The sequence below is a fragment of the Lontra canadensis genome, unplaced genomic scaffold (assembly GCF_010015895.1).
Source record: "Lontra canadensis isolate GAN:19392208 unplaced genomic scaffold, GSC_riverotter_1.0 scaffold103, whole genome shotgun sequence".
In the NCBI taxonomy this organism is placed as follows: Eukaryota; Metazoa; Chordata; class Mammalia; order Carnivora; family Mustelidae; genus Lontra; species Lontra canadensis.
This window is the reverse complement of record NW_022631097.1, coordinates 579,516-599,527: the sequence shown is the minus strand read 5'-3', so window position 1 is coordinate 599,527 and position 20,012 is coordinate 579,516. Positions and strand designations below refer to the sequence as shown.

The following is a 20,012-nucleotide window of genomic DNA, read 5'->3' as shown; positions in this document are numbered from 1 at the left end:
TTGAGAATTCCCTGGGCTACAGGTGAACCCTTATATATTAGAACCTTTATTTAACAACTGGTTAAGACTTGAGTGTGGCAAAAGACCCATTTATTCAATCAACAAGCAGTATGGTAGTACATACTACATTAGAATAAAAATACAGTAATGAAATACAGGCACAAAATTTGAGGATATTGTGACTATCTGAAAAGATAAAACATTTTAAGAGAAATGATGAAACTTTTAGGCATGTTTTTTCAAGCCAAAGGGCCATTATAAACGAAGAAGAGCATTTACATCCTCAAAAGGCATCTTAAATTGTTGTGTGATCTTGGAAGTCTTGGGCTTTGGTTTCCTCATCTAGAATTAAAAAAAAAAAAAATGCAAATCCAAATCTTGCGTAGAGAGAGTCTATTTTTGAGGTAGGTAGCAAAACAATTTTGCGGGGGAGGCCAAATCTCTGTGAAAGTGTTTTTTAATTATCTTTAATCAGTGGTAGTTTATTTCAGCGATTACACTGGTTGTTATAAATGGCACTATTTTATTTATTTATTTATTTATTTTTAAACAAATTTCACTTGGCATACTGGTAATTAAACAGACACGAAACCCGGGTATGTACACTATGGTAAGTTGCCCCTCAGTGTTCTCCAGCTACACAGCCCTTTGTGGTGGCAATTAAGAAAACATTTGCTGAATTTTGCACTTGCAGTGCTTATAGACTTTTAACATCTAATGGACACGCACAGCCAAACCACTTGTTTATTGGCTATACGAGAAGCGATGAAGGATTCCTATTTTGGGAGTGAATTCCCGCCCCCCCCCCCCCGCCCCCCGCGTTACTTTTGTCTGAAGAGTCCCTGTGAGCAGGGTCACAGCCAGCCAGATGCGAAAACGAGGCAGAACGACATGAAGCAAAAAGCCCCTGCCCTGCCCCCATCACCCCTAAAAGTGTCCATCTGTACACTGTTAGCTCTGAGTCCCCTACTTTTCTCTGAACAGGGAGATTTCTCGAAAAGGCGCTTTCCTTAGTTTTCAAGGCGGGGAGGGCGGGGGCGGGGGAGGCGGTACGGTTTGTCACGGAAGTTCACCCTAGTAACGGTTCTTCCCTCCCGCTCAGCCGCCCGCCCACTAGCCGGCGACCTAGGAGGAAGACGCCCAGCAGTGAATTCCTTAGGTAACGTCCGCCCCTGCGATCCCCGCTGGGCATGGTAGTTTGCCTGGGTCTCCCAGTACCCTCACGGAAGTGCAGAGGGGGCTGGCGGAAACTACATTTCCCAGGAGCCCTCGGATAAGGGGCGGAGCCGTCCTTGGGGGCGGGGCTCAAACCGGAGGCGGTGATTGTGGCGCCTCTTTCATAAATGCAGCGGAGATTCTTGATGTAGTTTGAGTGGACTGAGAGGCCAGGGGACTGCGGAGCGGTAATTTGTGGGTGAAAGGAACGGGGGAGCTGGTGCGTTTGTCGCCCTCCATCAAAGAGTGTTGGCGGGGCGCGGGAGGGACCTGCTCCGGGCCTCTGAGTTGGCTTATGGGGCGCGGAGGGAGCCGCGGCCGGGCGACCCTGCGGCGGCGGCCAACATCAACTCTGTGGACGTCCCAGCTTAACGCTGTTTTGTGGGGACCCTGCCTTTCAGGGACGCTCACCGCCTGTGGTTTTGGCTGTACTTCAAGCTGCTGTTTAGAAGCGCAGGGGACACGGTTCGAAAAGAAAGTGTAAAGTGGCTTTGCTTTCTGTCCTCCGTAAGGCGGATCATCATCGATGATCCATCAGTCAGGAGCTGTCCTTTAAAGCTTTGCTGTGGATTCGTGGTTTTCATGAACATGTTGTTTTGGGAGACTGATAAATCATCTCCCAAATCAACTGGTTATACGGTCGGAGGGTGACTTTGAACTGTTTGTGTCCACTTTTCCCGTCAGGAGGCAGAGAATTTATTCCCCCAAACCGCTTCAAGTATGTTTATATAGCACTCTCTGGAGGTTTCGAGGCCGTGAATTTGTTTCAAACAGATTTTGATATCCAAAAAAATCCTAGTCCACATGCTAATCCTTTCTAGACATTTTGCATATATATATGTTCTTTATAGTTTGACTGAATATTAATAATAAATAGCAGATTAAGGTGAAACAATATTTTTATTCTTCATGCTGACAGTAAATACACTTTGAGGATCGTATTCATGAAATTAAAATGACGGAATAGAGGTGTTTAAGTGTGGTTTGTTTTAAGGTGTTTGTTTTAAGATGCATATGTCTTGAGTGCTGCAGCACCACCCGCACTCGTCAGTGTAGTAGGGAACTTTTTTTAGTTTTTTGATGTTACAAAATAACCTTGTAACTTGTCTCCTTTCTAAATTTGGATTTCAAATTTTCCTGCTAAAGTCTTTGAAATTTAATATAGATTACTTGGTTGAGTTTGATGAAAAGCTGTTACCTTTTAGATAGGTTTTCAACTCAAAAATAATTAGAATTAGTTTACTTAGATTTTTAAAAATTATTCAGGAATAACAGATATTCAATAAACTGCCCTAATCTTAAGTGTACTACCCAAATGTATACACCGGTGTAATCACCACCAGGTAAAGATAGTAAGACTCCCTATCAACTCTGAAGGCAGAAGCCTCTATAACCATGAGTCTGACTTCTGTACTTATAAATTTATTTTGCCTGTTTTTGAACTTCATATTACATGGAAACAGTATGAATCTGTTGAGACTTGGACTCAGCATTACTCATCTATGTTGCTGTTTGTTGCAGCAGTTTTTTAAAAATGTGTGAATAGCTATTTTCCAACTGATATCTGAGAAAAATCACACTGTTGCTTTGGTCTTTGCTTATTGAATAGCTTGCAAGCATTCCTTTTGTCCTATATTTCTTTGAACAGTTCTACAAACTGATGATTCATAGTATTTGTATATATGTTTTAACAGCTGTACCCATGACATTATTTCAGGATTCTGCTTCAGAAAATGGAGCATAAGTATTTTCAGTGTATGTTGTTACACTCAGTAAAGCAACAAGGGAAACAGCAGTCTCTTGTTTTAAAATTCCATTAAATCTGGTTTTAGTAAAATGACCCCATCTGTCTTTCAGTTCTCCAGTCACATTAGCTACTTTCAAGTGCTAAATAGCCATATGTGACCAGTGGCTATCATAATGGACAGCACAGTTCTAGGTAATTGTGCTTTTTTGTCTTTATTTCTTATAAAGTGCTTTGCATTTTGCCTTTGTCAATTTAACAGTATATCTTGGATATATTCAGGACTCCCATATTGGTACTTAATAAGCTTACTTGGTTCTCTGTAACCATTGCATAATGTGAATGATGTAATTAGCTGGTCCTCCCTTAATAGACATTTAAGACATTAATCTCAGTTTATTACAAATGTTGTGAACTTGTGTCAGTATAGCACAAAATGCTTAGATGTGAAATTGCTGAGTCAAAGTTTCTGTACATTTACAGTTTGGATGGATATTGTCAAATTCCCCTTCAAAAGGTTTTTACCAGTTTATATTCCCAAGTAACACTTTATGAAAGAGTTCTTTTCCACACTGGGGTTTAGCAGTTTTTAGCTTTTCCAACCTGGTATGTGAAAAATAGTATGTTGTTATTGTTTTAATTACTATTCAGTTGAGTGATGATGAACTTTTTTAATGTTTGGGCATCTATATTTCTTTTTCTGTTTATATCTTTTTTTTTTTTTTTTCAGACACTGGTTACAAAGCTAAATACATGTTTGCCTCCATATTGCCATTTTTCATTTCCTTTGGAGATATCCATCAGTTTGGCTGTCTATCTATCTTAAAGTCTAGAATTGTATCTGAAAAGTAGTGTGACATGTTATTTCACTTTGGTACTAAATTTTCTCATTTCTCCCCTCAAGGACAATGCTATAGTAATTCTCTACTTTCTTCATTCTCATCAACCTACAGACATGCTTTTATTTCTCCTGTCTTAAAAAATCTTTCTTCACTCTGCCTCCCTGGGCAGCTACTGTCCTATTTATTTCCTTCACTTTATAGCAAAACTCCTGGAAAGAGTTAGCTATCCTCAGTTTCTTGTTCTTTTGTGTATTCCCTCCATTCAAACTTTTGTAGCCTTCCTCTTCCCCAAGTTGCTCTTATCAAAGTTATCATGACCTTTACTTTGCTCAGTTCCAAGGTCAGTTCTCAGTTCTTCTCACCCTTCATGTGTTAACAGCTTTTAACACTTATCTTTCTTTCTTGAAATACTTTCTTCATTAAAAACAAAACAAAACAATAAAAAACCACTTTCTTCACTTGGCCTAAAGGACACTATACTTTCTACATTTTCTCTTTTTTGTCTACTGTTAGTCACTTAGTGATCTCAACAGGGTCAAGGCTTTAAATATCATCTATATGCTAGGGAGACTCACATTTATGCTTCACAGCCTTGGCTTCATCCATGAATCCCATTCTTCTGTGAATCCCATTCTGTGTGTCCCGCTGCTTATATGATGATGACTGGAATGTCTACTAGGCATCTTCAAATGTGCCAGGGGCAACTGGGTGGCTTAGTCAAGTGTCTGCCTTCAGCTCAGATCATGATCTCAGGGTCCTGGGATGGAGCCCTGCATCGGGCTCCCTGCTCCGTTGGCCTCTTCATCTGTCCCTCCCCGTTGCTCGTGCAGCCCCCCAAATAATAAAATCTTGAAAAAAAAAGTTGAAAAAAAATCTTGAAAAAAAAAATCTTGGAAAAAACCTTTTTTGAAATTCAACTCTTGATTTCTCATTCCCTCAAACCTGTTTCATTCCCAGTTTGCCCCATTTCAGTTAATGGCAACACTGTTCTTCCAGTTGCTCAGCCAGAAAATTTTAAGGAATGAAGGGGAGGACCCTGGTGACCTCTGGAGGTTTGGTAGACAATAAAGGAGGGAGTCGTAAATAATAAAATCATAAGATTCAGAATTTAGTGGTTTTTATGGTGGAGGAAGGGAGAATCATCTAGAAGCGAAAAAGGACAATACAAAAAACACATATTCTACTCCTAGGCCCAGTGGTCCAGAGTATGGATTGTGTAGGAAGAGGTGTTTTCAGGAAGGTGAGAGACGAGGTTGAGGATAATAGATTTTGCTAGTGATGGACTTTGGGGCTGCATGGACATTGGAGATGGATATCAGAGCATTGAAGATAAAGAGTTGCTTAGGAGCCAAGTAACTGTCTAAACACATACCAAAAATAATTCCAGAGAATTTGAGATAGATAGTGGTGATGGGACTGTAAGAATTGGTGGGGGTCATTCTGCAAGTGAAGGTTTTCAATATGAAGGCTGGCTCTTACTCCATCCCTCATATCTGCACCACTTGTTCCTTGACCTCCACCAGGTCCTTGAGTTTATCTCCTAAAGGAGGACTCCTGTCTACCCTCTCTAAACTTGCAAATCTACTTCCCCCATATTGCTTTTATTTTTCTCCTCAGCATTTATTACTATATAGCATACAGTAATACTCTTAAAACTATAGTTTTCTTTTATATGCATGTATTTTCTTCACTAAGACTGATTTATTAACTGCCATATGCCCAGTGACTAAAATAGTATCTGGCACAGAGTAAGGACTCAATAAATATTAGGTGAGTGAAATCAGTCATACAGAGGAAGACAAGCTTATCTTCTGTATGATGTGCCATTTAAATTTATTGCATGGTGACTGAATTACACTAGGAATTTGGTTATATTAGAGTATGATTCATAAAAAGTAGCTGTCCTATTATATGAACTAATGTAATTTTGTTGTTGAGCATTGAATGAACACAAATTTTATAATATTGAATTTATTTTAAATAATAGAATCTTAGTTCTGATTTAATTTTACTTAATTTTAGCAAACATTTAGCAAGTTTCTCCATTCCTTCCTAGCAGGAATGGATGGTACTAGGCATGGGTGACTATATCTTCAAGGAACTCACAGCTTGGTAGATTATGAACACAAAGCAGAGTACCACTAATATTGAGATGCATGCCAAAATAGTGATATCGGAGACCTCTAAGAATACAGATGAGGGTCTGCTTGGTGGGTGAGGGGCTAGAAGGGGGTTGAAGGAATAAGAGAAATGCCAGTGAAGCCATGGTGGTGACTCTTGTTCTGTAAATAGGGAGAACATGGGCTCCCCAGTTGGGCAGAGAAGCCACGTGGGACTAGGGCCAGAAGCATGAAAGTGTTTAATATGGGTAACATTTGATAGTTATAGTAATCAAATAACTTAGAAGATGCTCTAGCTCCTAGAGTTTTATGTGAGCTGATTTAGCACTGGTATAAAATCCTCAGTAATCAAATGATTAGATCAGAAGGGAACTTAGGTTTTTGATTGACTCAGTTTGGATTTTTTTTTTTTAAGATTTTATTTATTTATTTGACAGACAGAGATCACAAGTATGCAGAGAGGCAAGTGGAGAGACAGGGGGGAAGCAGGCTCCCTGCTGAGCAGAGAGCCCAATGCAGGGCTCAATCCCAGGACCCTGAGATCATGACCTGAGCCGAAGGCAGAGGCTTTAACCACTGAGCCACCCAGGCGCCCCTCAATTTGGATTTTTTTTTTTTTAAGATTTTATTTATTTATTTGAGAGACAGAGATCACAACTAGGCAGAGAAGCAGGCAGAGAGAGGGGAGGAAGCAGGCTCCCTGCTGAGCAGACAGCCCGATGCGGGGCTCAATCCCAGGACCCTGGGACCATGACCTGAGCCGAAGGCAGAGGCTTTAACCCACTGAGCCACCCAGGTGCCCCATCAATTTGGATTTTTTTAAGACTGAAAAGAAACCACATAGTTTAATGCCCAACTGCGTTGCTGGTTGAAGTCTTTTGTATTTGAAATATTCAGTAGATTTTTGCGCTGTTTCGAGTTTTGGGTAGAATAGCTTTAACCAATGCTTTTTGTTGGCATCTTCTTTCTACAGGTTTTGGAAATTAATAGCTCTTCTAACCTTTATATTATTTAAATATAATATTATCATTGGATTAAAATGTTCCTGATGCCAACCTCTTCTGAATTAAACAATGGACAGAACTTCTTAACCCAGTGGATGACCAATCCTTCTCGGGCTGGGGTCATATTAAATCGTGGATTTCCTATTTTGGAAGGAGATGAAGAGAAGCGAGCAAATGTGAACATTTCTACCAGCTTTCCTGTTAAAGCCACACATTTTTCAAATAGCTTCAGCCTTATAAGTGAAGAAGATTCACTTCGTGAAGTACAGAAGTTGGAGTCTAACAGCCCTTATAAACTACAATCAGATAAATCTGAAACACATACAGTGTTTCCTTTAACTAAAGAAGGACCACAAATAGTGGTATGTCAAGATGCTCCTGGATACCAGGAAGACAACAAAAATGACTTTATCTCAGATCTTTCCAGTGAATGCAAAGAAGTAGCTTATAAAGACCCACTTTTTAAAAAGCTTGAACAGGTACAAAAGTATTTGGCCCAATATGTATTTATTTTATTGCAAGTTTCTGTTGATGAAAAGTCACTGCTCAGGGCCTCTTGTTTCTTCCCCTTTACTATGAAATCCTCAAAACACCAAATTTTGCCTTTTGTCTAATGTGAAACATTAACAGAGGTTTGGTATGTAAGATATACCACTTGAGGTAAAAATGTCTTTAAGTTTCTTTTTTACTTGGTAAAAACTAAATTAGAAATGGTTGATCAAATATTAGGGAGAAAATATTGATCATAAATGTACTGACACCTATCCTATTTTAAGAACCCATGGATTCATATGACTTTTAATGTTTCTTAGTTGGGACAGTCGGTATGGTATCCTTCATAAAAGATGGGATTTTGGAGTATTGGTGGTAAGTGTAGTTACTTAGGAATCTCCATTTGGAACTCTTTATTAGAGGTGATATGGAAAGGGAGATGAGAGGCATTAAGATAAATATAAGGAGCAAAGATCCATAAAGAAATGTAGAGTTAATTTAATCAAATTCATTTTATGTTTAAAAAGCTGAAAGAAGCACAACAGAAGAAGCAGGAACAGCTGAAGAGGCAGCAGTTAGAGCAACTACAAAGACTCATGGAAGAACAAGAGAAGCTGCTTACTATGGTGTCTGGACAACACACACTGCCAGGTATTTTTTTGCTTACATAGAACCTTCAGTTAGTACAACAGTGGACAGTTACATACATTTCTCATCTTTAGTTGTCTGACAGGTTATTTCTACCGTTTCTCTATCATATGTTGTAAACTCCAGTTTCCTTAGGGGCCTTGCAGAGAACTGTGAAATGGTGCTAGTGTCATGTAGTTGGGGCAAGTGGGAGCTGTGCCATTCTGGAGCATGTGTGCCCTGCTTAAAGGCATTCATATTTATTTATAATAAAATTTTAAAAAGACGTAGCAGAATAAAATGTCTAGAGCCAAGTTTGGCCTGGAGCTACTGGCTTACAGTCTCTGCATCGGGGTCATAAATGTAAATATGTGTAGAAGCCATTCTGTTCAGCAAAAGGACCATACCAAAAATGTTTTCTGTGGTGGGAGATGACAAAATTCTTTGTTGTAGGCTAGATCAATTAAAAGAAAGAATGATGTACTTATCAGGCACCTTCCTGAATCAGTAGTGTGTCTGTTAAAATGTGATCTGGAGCAGTGGTTTTGAAAGTTGTTTAACCATACTGCATTATAAAAATATTTAAACTCATAATTTCAAAGAGATTTCATAAATCAGATCTTACTGGTGAACCTGGCATATAGCAAGGATATATTCTATTTATCTAATCCTATTCTTGGTCATTAAAAAAAATGCCAGTCATGATTCTGATGATAAAATTACTAATGGATTGTGTCCCACAGTTTGTAATATAGTGATGTGCAGTTGCTTTTCGGTGCTTCCTTTTAAGAGACACACTACTGATTCAGGAAGGTGCCTGTTCTGTTCAGAGATTACACTGGGCATTGAGAATACAGAGAAGAAAAGACATTGGCAGATAACTATGCAGGGTGTAGCCAGATGGGATTTGGGGAGTGGTAGTGAAGAGAAATGTACCACATGAAGACTGGTTTAGGGAATAGGGTGCTTATCTTAGCAAATATAGAGAACATAGTGTGTGTCTTGAAATAGTTGAATGATTCAGGGTTCCTTTATGGAACACATAAAGAGGATAATCAAGAGCATTTAACTAACAGCCTGTGATACTTCTTAAGGTAGAAATAGCACTATGGTAGAGCAATAGGGAAGCAGATTTCACAGTTCTTAATATTTAAGAACTAGCCCCATTTATTTATGGAACATTGCTTTTAGGGCAGTGGTTTTCACTGTTTGGTCTTAGGACCCCTTAACACTCTTAAAATATTGAGGACCCCAAAGAGCATTTGTTACATGGGCATTTACTGTTGAATTTACTGTATCAGAAATGAAATTGGAGATATTTAAAAAAAAATTTTTAATTTTTAATTTTTTAAATTTCTTTTCAGTGTTCCAGAATTCATTGTTTATGCACCACACCAAGTACTCCATGCAATACATGCCCTTCATAATACCCACCACCAGGCTCACCCAACTTCCCACCACCCCGCCCCTTCAAAACCCTCGGATTGTTTTTCAGAATCCATAGTCTCTCATGGTTCATCTCCCCCTCCAATTTCCCTCAACTCCTTTCTCCTCTCCATCTCCCCATGTCCTCCGTGTTATTTCTTATGCTCCACAAATAGGTGAAACCATATGATAATTGACTCTCTCTGCCTGACTTATTTCACTCAGCATAATCTCTTCCAGTCCTGTCCTTGCTGATACAAAAGTTGGGTACTCATCCTTTCTGATGGAGGCATAATACTCCATAGTGTATATGGACCACATCTTCCTTATCCATTCGTCTGTTGAAGAGCATCTTGGTTCTTTCCACAGTTTGGCGACCATGGCCATTGCTGCTATGAACATTGGGGTACAGAGGGCTCTTCTTTTCACTACATCTGTATCTTTGGGGTAAATACCAGTAGTGCAATTGCAGGATCATAGGGAAGCTCTATTTTTAATTTCTTGAGGAATCTCCACACTGTTTTCCAAAGTGGCTGCACCAACTTGCATTCCCACAACAGTGTAAGAGGGTTCCCCTTTCTCCACATCCTCTCCAACACACGTTGTTTACTGTCTTGTTAATTTTGGCCATTCTAACTGGTGTAAGGTAGTATCTCAATGTGGTTTTGATTTGAATCTCCCTGATGGCTAGTGATGGTGAACATTTTTTCATGTGTCTGATAGCCATTTGTATGTCTTCATTGGAGAAGTGTCTGTTCATATCTTCTGCCCATTTTTTGATATGATTATCTGTTTTGTGTGTGTTGAGTTTGAGGAGTTCTTTATAGATCTTGGATATCAGCCTTTTGTCTGTACTGTCATTTGCAAATATCTTCTCCCATTCCGTGGGTTGTCTCTTTGTTTTGTTGACTGTTTCCTTTGCTGTGCAAAAGATTTTGATCTTGTTGAAGTCCCCAAAATTCATTTTTGCTTTTGTTTCCTTTGCCTTTGGAGACATACCTTGAAAGAAGTTGCTGTGGCTGATATCGAAAAGGTTATTGCCCATGTTCTCCTCTATGATTCTGATGGATTCCTGCTTCACTTTGAGGTCTTTTATCCATTTCTAGTTTATCTTTGTGTATGGTATAAGAGAATGGTCGAGTTTCATTCTTCTACGTACATTTTTTCCTGCTTTGTTGAAGATTATTTGACCATAGAATTTTGGGTCCATATCTGGGCTCTCTACTCTGTTCCACTGGTCTATGTGTCTGTTTTTATGCCAGTACCATGCTGACTTGGTGATCACAGCTTTGTACTAAAGCTTAAAATCAGGCAATGTGATAGCGCCAGTTTTGTTTTTCTTTTTCAACATTTCCTTTGCAATTCGGGGTCTCTTCTGTTTCCATACAAATTTTAGGATTGTTTGCTCCAGCTCTTTGGAAAATGCTGGTGGAATTTTGATCGGAATGGCATTGAAAGTATAGATTGCTCTAGGCAATATAGACATTTTTTTTTTTAAAGATTTTATTTATTTATTTGACAGACAGAGATCACAAGTAGACAGAGAGGCAGGCAGAGAGAGAGAGGGAAGCAGGCTCCCTGATGAGCAGAGAGCCCGATGCGGGACTCGATCCCAGGACCCTGAGATCATGACCTGAGCCGAAGGCAGCGGCTTAACCCACTGAGCCACCCAGGCGCCCGGCAATATAGACATTTTAACAATGTTTATTCTTCTGATCCACGAGCATGGACTTGTCTTCCATTGTTTTGTGTCTTCTTCGATTTCTTTCATGAGTGTTTTGTAGTTCCTCAAGTAGGGATCCTTTACCTCTTTGGTTAGGTTTATTCCCAGGTATCTTGTGGTTCTTGGTGCTATAGTAAATGGAATCGATTCTCTAATTTCCCTTTCTGTATTTTCATTGTTAGTGTATAAGAAAGCCACTGATTTCTGTACATTGACTTTGTATCCTGCCACGTTACTGAATTACTGTATGAGTTCTAGTAGTTTGGGGTGGAGTCTTTTGGGTTTCCCATATAAAATATCATGTCATCTGTAAAGAGAGAGAGTTTGACTTCTTCATTGCCAGTTTGAATACCTTTTATTTCTCTTTGTTGTCTGACTGCTGTTGCTAGGACTTCTAATACTATGTTGAACAAGAGTGGTGAGAATGGGCATCCTTGTCGTGTTCCTGATCTCAAAGGGAAAGCTATCAGCTTTTTCCCATTGAGGATGATATTTGCTGTGGATCATTCATAGATAGATTTGATGAAGTTGAGGAATGTTCCCTCTATCCCTATTCTTTGAAGCCTTTTAATCAGGAACAGATGCTGGATTTTGTCAAATGCTTTTTCTGCATCAATTGAGAGGACCCTGTGGTTCTTCTCTTTTCTCTTATTGATTTGTTCTATCACATTGATTGATTTGTGAATGTTGAACCACCCTTGAAACCCAGGGATGAATCCCACCTGGTCATGGTGGATAATCTTTTTCATGCACTGTTGCGTCCTATTGGCAAGGATCTTGTTGAGAATCTTAGCATCCATATTCATCAGGGATATTGGTCTGAAATTCTCCTTTTTGATGGGGTCTTTGCCTGGTTTGGGGATCAGGGTAATGCTGGCTTCATAAAAAGAGTCTGGAAGTTTGCCTTCTGCTTCAATTTTTTGAAACAGCTTCAGAAGAATAGGTGTTATTTCTTCTTTGAATGTTTGGTAGAATTCACTAGGGAATCCACTGGGTCCTGGGCTCTTGTGTTTTGGGAGGTTTTTGATCACTGCTTCAATCTCGTTACTAGATATTGGTCTATTCAGGCTGTCAATTTCTTCCTGGTTCAATTTTGGAAGTTTATAGTTTTCCAGGAATGTATCCATTTCGTCTAGGTTGCTTAACTTATTGGCATATAACTGTTGATAATAATTTCTTTCTTTCTTTTTTTTTTCTTTTAAAAATTTTATTTATTTATTTGAGAGAGAGAGAATGACAGAGAGAGAGAGAGCATGAGAGGAGAGAGGTCAGTGGGAGAAGCAGACTCCCTGCTGAGCAAGGAGCCCCACGTGGGACTCGATCCTGAGACTCCAGGATCATGACCTGAGCTGAAGGCAGTCGCTTAACCAATTGAGCCTCCCAGGCACCAGATAATAATTTCTGATGATTGTTTCTATTTCCTTGGTGTCAGTTGTGATCTCTCCCTTTTCATTCATAATTTTATTAATTTGGGCCTTCTCTCTTTTCTTTTGGATTAGTTTGGCCAATGGTTTATCGACCTTACTGATTCTTTAAAAAAACCAGCTTCTAGTTTCATCAATGCATTCTACTATATCTCTAGTTTCTATCTCATTGATCTCTGCTCTAATCTTGATTATTTCCCTTCTTGTGTGTGGAGTTGGCTTAATTTGTTGTTGATTCTCCAGTTCTTTAAGGTGTAGAGACAGCTGGTGTATTCTGGATTTTTCAATTTTTTTGAGGGATGCTTGGATGGCTATGTATTACCCCCCTAGGACCGCCTTTGCTATATCCCATTAGGTTTTGGATTGAAGTGTCTTCATTCTCATTGGTTTCCATGAATTGTTGAAGTTCTTTGATTTCCTGGTTGATCCAAGCATTCTTTTTTTTCTTCTTTTTTAAAGATTTTATTTATTTATTTGACAGACAGAAATCACAAATAGAGAGGCAGGCAGAGAGAGAGGCGGAAGCAGACTCCCTGCTGAGCAGAGAGCCTGATGCAGGGCTTGATCCCACGACTCTGGGATCATGACTCTAGCCGAAGGAGGCTTTAACCTACTGAGCCACCCAGGCTCCCCGAACCAAGCATTCTTAAGCAAGGTGGTCTTTAGCTTCCAGGTGTTTGAATTCCTTCCAAACTTTTCCTTGTGGTTGAGCTCCAGTTTCAAAGCATTGCGATCTGAGAATATGCAGGGAATAATCTCAGTCTTTTGGTATCGGTTGAGCCCTGATTTATGATCCAGTATGTGGTCTATTCTGGAGAAGGTTCCATGTGCACTCAAGAAGAATGAGTATTCTGTTGTTTTAGGTTGGAATGTTCGTATATATCTATGAGGTCCATCTGGTCCAATGTATCATTCAATGCTCTTGTTTCGTTATTGATTTTCTGCTTGGATGATCTGTCTATTACTGAGAGTGGCATGTTAAGTTCTCCTCCTATTAATGTTTTCATATCAATATGACTCTTTATCTTGATTAATAGTTTTCTTATGTAATTGGCTGCTCCCATATTGGGGGCATAAATATTTACAATTGTTAGATCTTCTCGGTGAATAGTCCCTTTAAGAATTATGTAGTGTCCTTCTGTATCTTTGACTACAGTCTTTAGTTTAAAATCCAATTTATCTGATATGAGAATTGCTACCCCAGCCTTCTTTTGAGGCCCATTGGCATGAAAGATGCTTCTCAATCCCTTCACTTTCAGTCTGGATGTATCCTTAGGTTCCAAATGGGTCTCTTGTTGACAACATATGGATGGGTCCTGTCGTTTTATCCAACCTGCCACCCTGTGTTGTTTTATGGGTGCATTTAGGCCATTCACGATGAGTGTGATTATTGAGAGATACGTTTTTATTGACATCGTGTTACCTGTGAAGTCTTTGTTTCTATAGATTGTCTCCATAAATTTCTGTTCAATGATATTCTTAGGTTTTTTCCTCTTTTATAGAACCCCCCCCTTAATATTTCCTGCATTGTCGGCTTGGTGGTCACATACTCTTTTAAACCTTGCTGGTCTTGGAAGCTCTTTATCTCTCCATCCATTTTGAATGTCAGTCTTGCTGGATAAAGTATTCTTGGCTGCATGTTTTTCTCATTTAGTGCCCTGAATGCCTCTTGCCAGCCTTTTCTGGCTTGCCAGGTTACTGGGGACAGGTCTGACATTATTCTGATGGGCTTTCCTCTGTTCGTAAGGAATTTCTTCACCCTAGCTGCTTTCAGGAACTCCTTTCTACAATTATGATTCATCATTTTCATAGTCAGGTGTCTCGAGGTCTTCTAGATTTTATGATCTTGGGATCTTTGGGGGAGACCTTTCTGCTTCTAGTACACGAATGGTGGTTCCATTCATGAGATTGAGAAAATTTTCATGGAGAATTTGTTCAACTATATCTTATAGTCTTCTTTCTTTCTCCTCCCCATCAGGGATTCCAATAATTCTGACATTGGAATGTTTCATGGCGTCATTTATTTCCCTAATTCTGTTTTCATGGCTTCTAAGCTATTTGTTCCAGGCTTCCTCCTGATTCTTTTTCTCTATCTGTTTGTCCTCCAGATCACTAATTCTATCTTCTGCCTCAGTTACCCTAGCTTTTAGAGAATTTAGATTGGATTGGAACTCATTGAGAACATTGTTAACATCATCCCTGGTGGGATCCCTGGTTTCACTTCTGCCCTAATCAATTCCATTTTGTCGTCAAAGACTTTCTCCAACCTAGCTATTGTCTGGATAATTGTTAGCCTGAATTCCCTTTCCAACATACTGTCTATGTCCATATCCAATAGCTCTAATGGAGAGGGCCCATTCTCTGAATTTTTCTTCTGTTGGGCATTCCTCCTCCTAGTCATTTTGGTGAGAGATGGCTGAATGGATGTGTAGCTCAATGTATCAACCGTCGTGCAGGCAAGGTGAACCCTGGAACGCTTCTGCCCGCTGGCGTCTTCTGCCCCCATAGAGATTCAGAAGTGTATAATTCTAATCTCAGCCTGATTTCATGGGTGATAGAGTTCTTTGGTAGGTAATCAGCTCACTTTAGGGGACAGGTGGAAACGGCACCTCCTCCTACTTCTCCACCATCTTATCTCCCAGTCAGAGATATTTAAAAATTAATTCACTTAAAATAATAACCAGGGGCGCCTGGGTGGCTCAGTGGGTTGAAGCCTCTGCCTTCGGCTCAGGTCATGATCCCAGGGTCCTGGGATCGAGCCCTGCGTCGGGCTCTCTGCTCAGCAGGGAGCTTGCTTCCCTTCTTCTCTCTGCCTGCCTCTCTACCTACCTGTGATCTCTGTCTGTCAAATAAATAAATAAAATCTTAAAAAAAAAAAAAATAAAATAATAACCAGTTACACGTTATCGTAACTAACATTTTTTTAAGTGAAAAGGGTTTTCTAAAAAATTAGAAGAATGGCATAGTTTTATGTTTTTGAAAATCTCTGAGTTAAAAGAGTTCAGCTGATTCTCCTATTTGCTTCTGCATTCAATCTCCTAAGTTATATTGTTTTGGTTGAAGCATGTGAAAAAAAATTCAGCTTCACATGGTGTTTAATTGGAAAAAGGAAAGAGGAATACTATAATAGCCTTTTCAAGTAATTGTGGTTCTTTCTTTGATATTGTATCCAAGCCTAACTTAGTAGTGATTGACAGTATGGAGTCTGAAACCATATTCATGCACTTTTTTATACTCTATTACATAAATTATATTGGAATATCTTGACATTTTGAATGGCTCTTTTATTTTGCATGATCTGGTAAAATTGTGCATTGATTATTTGGGAAATAGTAGTTCATGGAGTTATGTGGGTCTTTAAAATACTGACATTTAAATATGTAATATAAAAAAATTATATCCATTAATACCACTACAGATTTCATCATGAAAGTCCTCAAGTATTATGAAACTGTCAAGATCATGGTGGTAGACATGTTTAATAAGTCCTCATTTTTACTTGAAGGTTTGAATTTTACCATTCTTAGCAAATACTGTCAGTTATTTTCCTTGAAGTGACTGGTTCACTTGTTTCATTTTTGAGAAAATATCTGCCAAGTACCAAGTTTAAATCATGATAGTTTGTCTTTTTTTTTTTAAGATAAAGATGATGTTCTTTGAGAGAAGTGGCTAGTTGAGCTTACAACTCCAAAAAAAAAAATGACACAGCCATGTCTTGGTTTACAGCAGAAATGATTTATGCATATTTCTGTTTTGTCCAATAAAATATTCAAAAGACATGTACTCAACAGTTAAAATTCAATTAAAAAATTAATAATTTTTGCAACTTTAGGACATTCTTAAGTAAAAGAGGTTTTTTTCTTTCTTTCCTTTTTTTTTTTTTTTTAAACTGTAAATGCTTGGTAGTAACTCATACAGTGACTGCTAGCACAGTTGGGTGTACCTGTCCTGCTTTTGAGTGAAGGCACCAGCAGTTTCCATTTTTCTCTTGCACCATCAGTGCAGGTGTTGGCAAAGTGAAAAAGGCAAATATTGTCCTAATATTTTATGAAAATAGATTTGGCCTGGGGGATGCCCTGAAAGGATTTTAGAGACCTTCAGGGGTTTGCAGACCACACTTTGTGAGTTGCCACTTTGGGCTTTTGGACTTTTATCAAAGACATCTTCAGTCTGAAGTGGGATGACTATCAGTCAAAAATGTGGATGGGGAGAGTGTTGTTATAAAAGAAAGGATGTAGAACCTGATAATCAGAGAGGACCTACCTGTTTTCCAGTTTTATTTGTGGGCTGGAGGTGAGGCAGATGGGTATGAGAGATAGGTGGCCTGGCTCTTTTTATGTTTTATTAAACATTTCCCATTGTGTTTCTTCTTCATCTTTTTTTTTTTCAAAGATAAATTGCTTTTTTTTGGACTTTTTATTAATTTGACAAAGAGAAACAGCTAGAGAGGAAACACAAGCAGGGGGAGTGGGAGAGGGTGAAGCAGGCTTCCCGCTGAGCAGGGAGCCGGATGTGGGACTTGATCCCAGGACTCTGGGATCATGATCTGTGCCGAAGGCAGATGCTTAACCACTGAGCCAACCAGATGCCCCCCCTCCTTTTTTAAGATTTAAGAAAAAGATTTATTTATTTATTTTAGAGAGAGCACGTGCATATGTACAAGAAGCGGGGCAAGGGATAGGGAGGGCAGAGGGAGAGAATCTTCAAGCAGACTCGTTATTGAGCACAGAGCCCGATACAGGGTTTCATCCCATGATCCATGAGATCATGACCTGAGCTGAAACCAGGAGTTGAACCCTCAACTGACTCAGCCACCCAGATGCCCCTGAAGATTTTTTAATCTCTGCAACCAGTGTGGGGCTTGAACTCACAACCCCAAGACCAGAAGTCATGCTTTACTGACTGAGCCAGCCTGATGCCCCTTCACTTCTAAATTTAGTTGAGACATTCTGGGAGAAGAGAAGAAGAGTAGGAGGATTTCAAGGGGATGGTACAACAGCTAGGATGGAATTTTAACATCTACCCTTCAAGAATTACAAATTAGAGATATATAGCAGGGGAATCTCTGTGTTTATTTCCCAACTAGAGACTCAAGAAAACTGAAATGGTAATACAGGAAATTTAGAAACTACAGAAAAGTACAAAAGTCACCCATAATTCTACTGCCTGAAGATACCAAAATGTTAACAGTAATCTAGAGGAAAGGTGCTTTTATAGGCCATGACACAGGGCAGTTATTTGTCATTGGGGAATTATTCCAATCATTTGTAGCCATCTGCCTTGGCACTCTCCGTGTTTGTCACGGGGCTGCAGAGTTGACAATTCCAGCAGTGCTTCTCACAGATGGAACATGAATGGTGCCTTCCAGAATCAGGCAGTGTTGCAGTTCTGCAAGGTGTACACTGTCTGCACAGGAATTATAGTATAAATAAATTATGCAAGAGTCATTTTTAGACTTAAAATTTCATGATTTTAAACAGAGTTTCCTAATATGGAAGAAACAAATACTTTCATCACTTTAGAGAAAACCTGGTGGGTAGGGATCAGTAACAGGAGAGAAAAAGAAGTCATTAGTTTTGGTGATGTTTTTAATTGCCAGGTTTAACCCTGCTGCCTGATGATCAGAGCCAGAAGTACAGATCTCCGGGAAATTCAGCCACCATAGAGAAAACCACACCCTTCTTACCATCATATATCTACCAGAATCAAACCGTAGAGAAAACGCACACTTCCAGCATTTTATCTGATGAACAAAACAACTGTTGTAGAACTACTCATCCAGATTTAGTCTTAACTTCAAGAAGTGGTGCTTCTCTCAATTTGTTTGGTGAGGCACAGTATCAAGAAGCACTTGTGAAAAAAAGTGATTTGGAGGAAGAAAACCATAACCATTCTTTAGGTAAGTTACTTACATTTTTCTCTTCTGTACCTAATTAGCAGTGTTACCAAGCTGTGCTAAGATAAGAAAAGTCCTTTCTGCGTTTTTTCTTGTCCTCTGTGGCTTTTATTATGAGCCCCTACACATTGCACAGCCACTGAGCCTGGGCTGGATGTAGAACTGGACATAGAATTTGTGACTTTCCAAGAACAATTGCAGTACTCATGCTGACTTTAAACCTTCCCTGGTCACATGGGGTCTTCAAAAGGGAGGCAATGAGTTCCTTGTGTACCATTTCTCTTTGAGAGCCTAGAAATAGTTTTTTGGTTTTTTTTTTAAGATTTTATTTGTTTATTTGATAGAGACACAGTGAGAGAGGGAACACAGCAGAGGGAATGGGAGAGGGAGAAGCAGGCTCCCCACAGAGCAGGGAGCCCGATGCGGGGCTTGATCCCAGGACCCTGGGATCTTGACCTGAGGTGAAGGCAGACTCTTAATGACTGAGCCACCCAGGCGCTCCAAGAGCTTAGAAATAGCTTGAGGTTGATTTAAAACATACATGGTGGTTGTGGTGGGGCTTGATAGAAGATGGAAAATGTGAGAAATAGGTTGGTGATGGCAGTTATTTTTCAGAAAAGAAATCTCCTGCAACCCCAGACATTCCATTTGTCCTCAGTGCATCTCTGTATTCCCAGTATCCAGCACATTTCTGCCAGAGAACCAGCAGTGTCTGATGGTCTAAACTCCTGGAGCTCTCATGGCATTTTCTTCTGGTCTTTTTTTTCTTAACTCCTATTTCTGTGCCCCACTCCTCCCTCCACTTTTTTATTTTTAACATTTTGTAACCATAGAATATTGTATAATTGTGTTCCTTGCCCTCTCAACATGGAAAATGCTTATGGTACATTCCGTAGTCTCCATAACCATAATTTTAATGGTTCTCATCATTATGCTAGTCATCAAATAATATATCAGTATTTAATGTTCTTTGAAGTAGGGCTGACTTATTTCCAATATTTTAAATTTAAATTTAATTCTCAATTTTAGTGGTGTTTTCATGAATATGTTCTTTGGTGTAAGTTATAAAAAATACAGATAATACTACTTAGGATTGGGCACTTTTGTGCATAATATTTTATTTCTAATTTAGAATAATTCCTTTGTATGGAAAGGTCTAATGCCTTTAAACATTTTTTTTTTAAAGATTTTATTTATTCATTTGACAGAGAGAGGGAGATCACAAGTAGACAGAGAGGCAGAGAGAGAGAGGGGGAGAAAGCAGGATCCCTGCTGAGCAGAGAGCCCGATGCGGGGCTCGATCCCAGGACCCTGAGACCATGACCTGAGCCGAAGGCAGAGGCTTAACCCACTGAGCCACCCAGGCATCCCGCCTTTAAACATTTTTTTAAACGGTATATTCTCTTAACCGTTTACTTTGGAAAATTTCAAACATCCAGAAAACTTGGAAGTCCACTGCAGTGATTAGCAGTAGATCTCAATTCAGCAGTTAATTTTTGC

The 20,012-nt window shown here is 39.4% G+C and overlaps 1 protein-coding gene across 3 annotated transcripts in view; it reads left to right on the top strand.

Annotated features, from left to right (window-relative positions):
* Positions 1-1,315: 1,315 nt before the first annotated feature.
* The window catches only part of CENPJ (centromere protein J), a 63,146-nt gene continuing 44,449 nt past the window's right edge, over positions 1,316-20,012 (top strand). The window contains exons 1-4 of one of the 3 annotated variants that reach the window (XM_032838179.1): positions 1,316-1,403; positions 6,895-7,404; positions 7,945-8,068; positions 18,216-18,515. In XM_032838179.1, coding sequence (XP_032694070.1) covers positions 6,961-7,404; positions 7,945-8,068; positions 18,216-18,515 — 868 coding nt within the window. In that variant the 5' untranslated portion in view covers positions 1,316-1,403; positions 6,895-6,960. Of the gene's footprint in view, positions 1,404-3,085; positions 3,155-6,894; positions 7,405-7,944; positions 8,069-18,215; positions 18,516-20,012 lie in introns of those variants that run through there. The other 2 variants (XM_032838180.1, XM_032838181.1) reach the window with 2 other exon arrangements.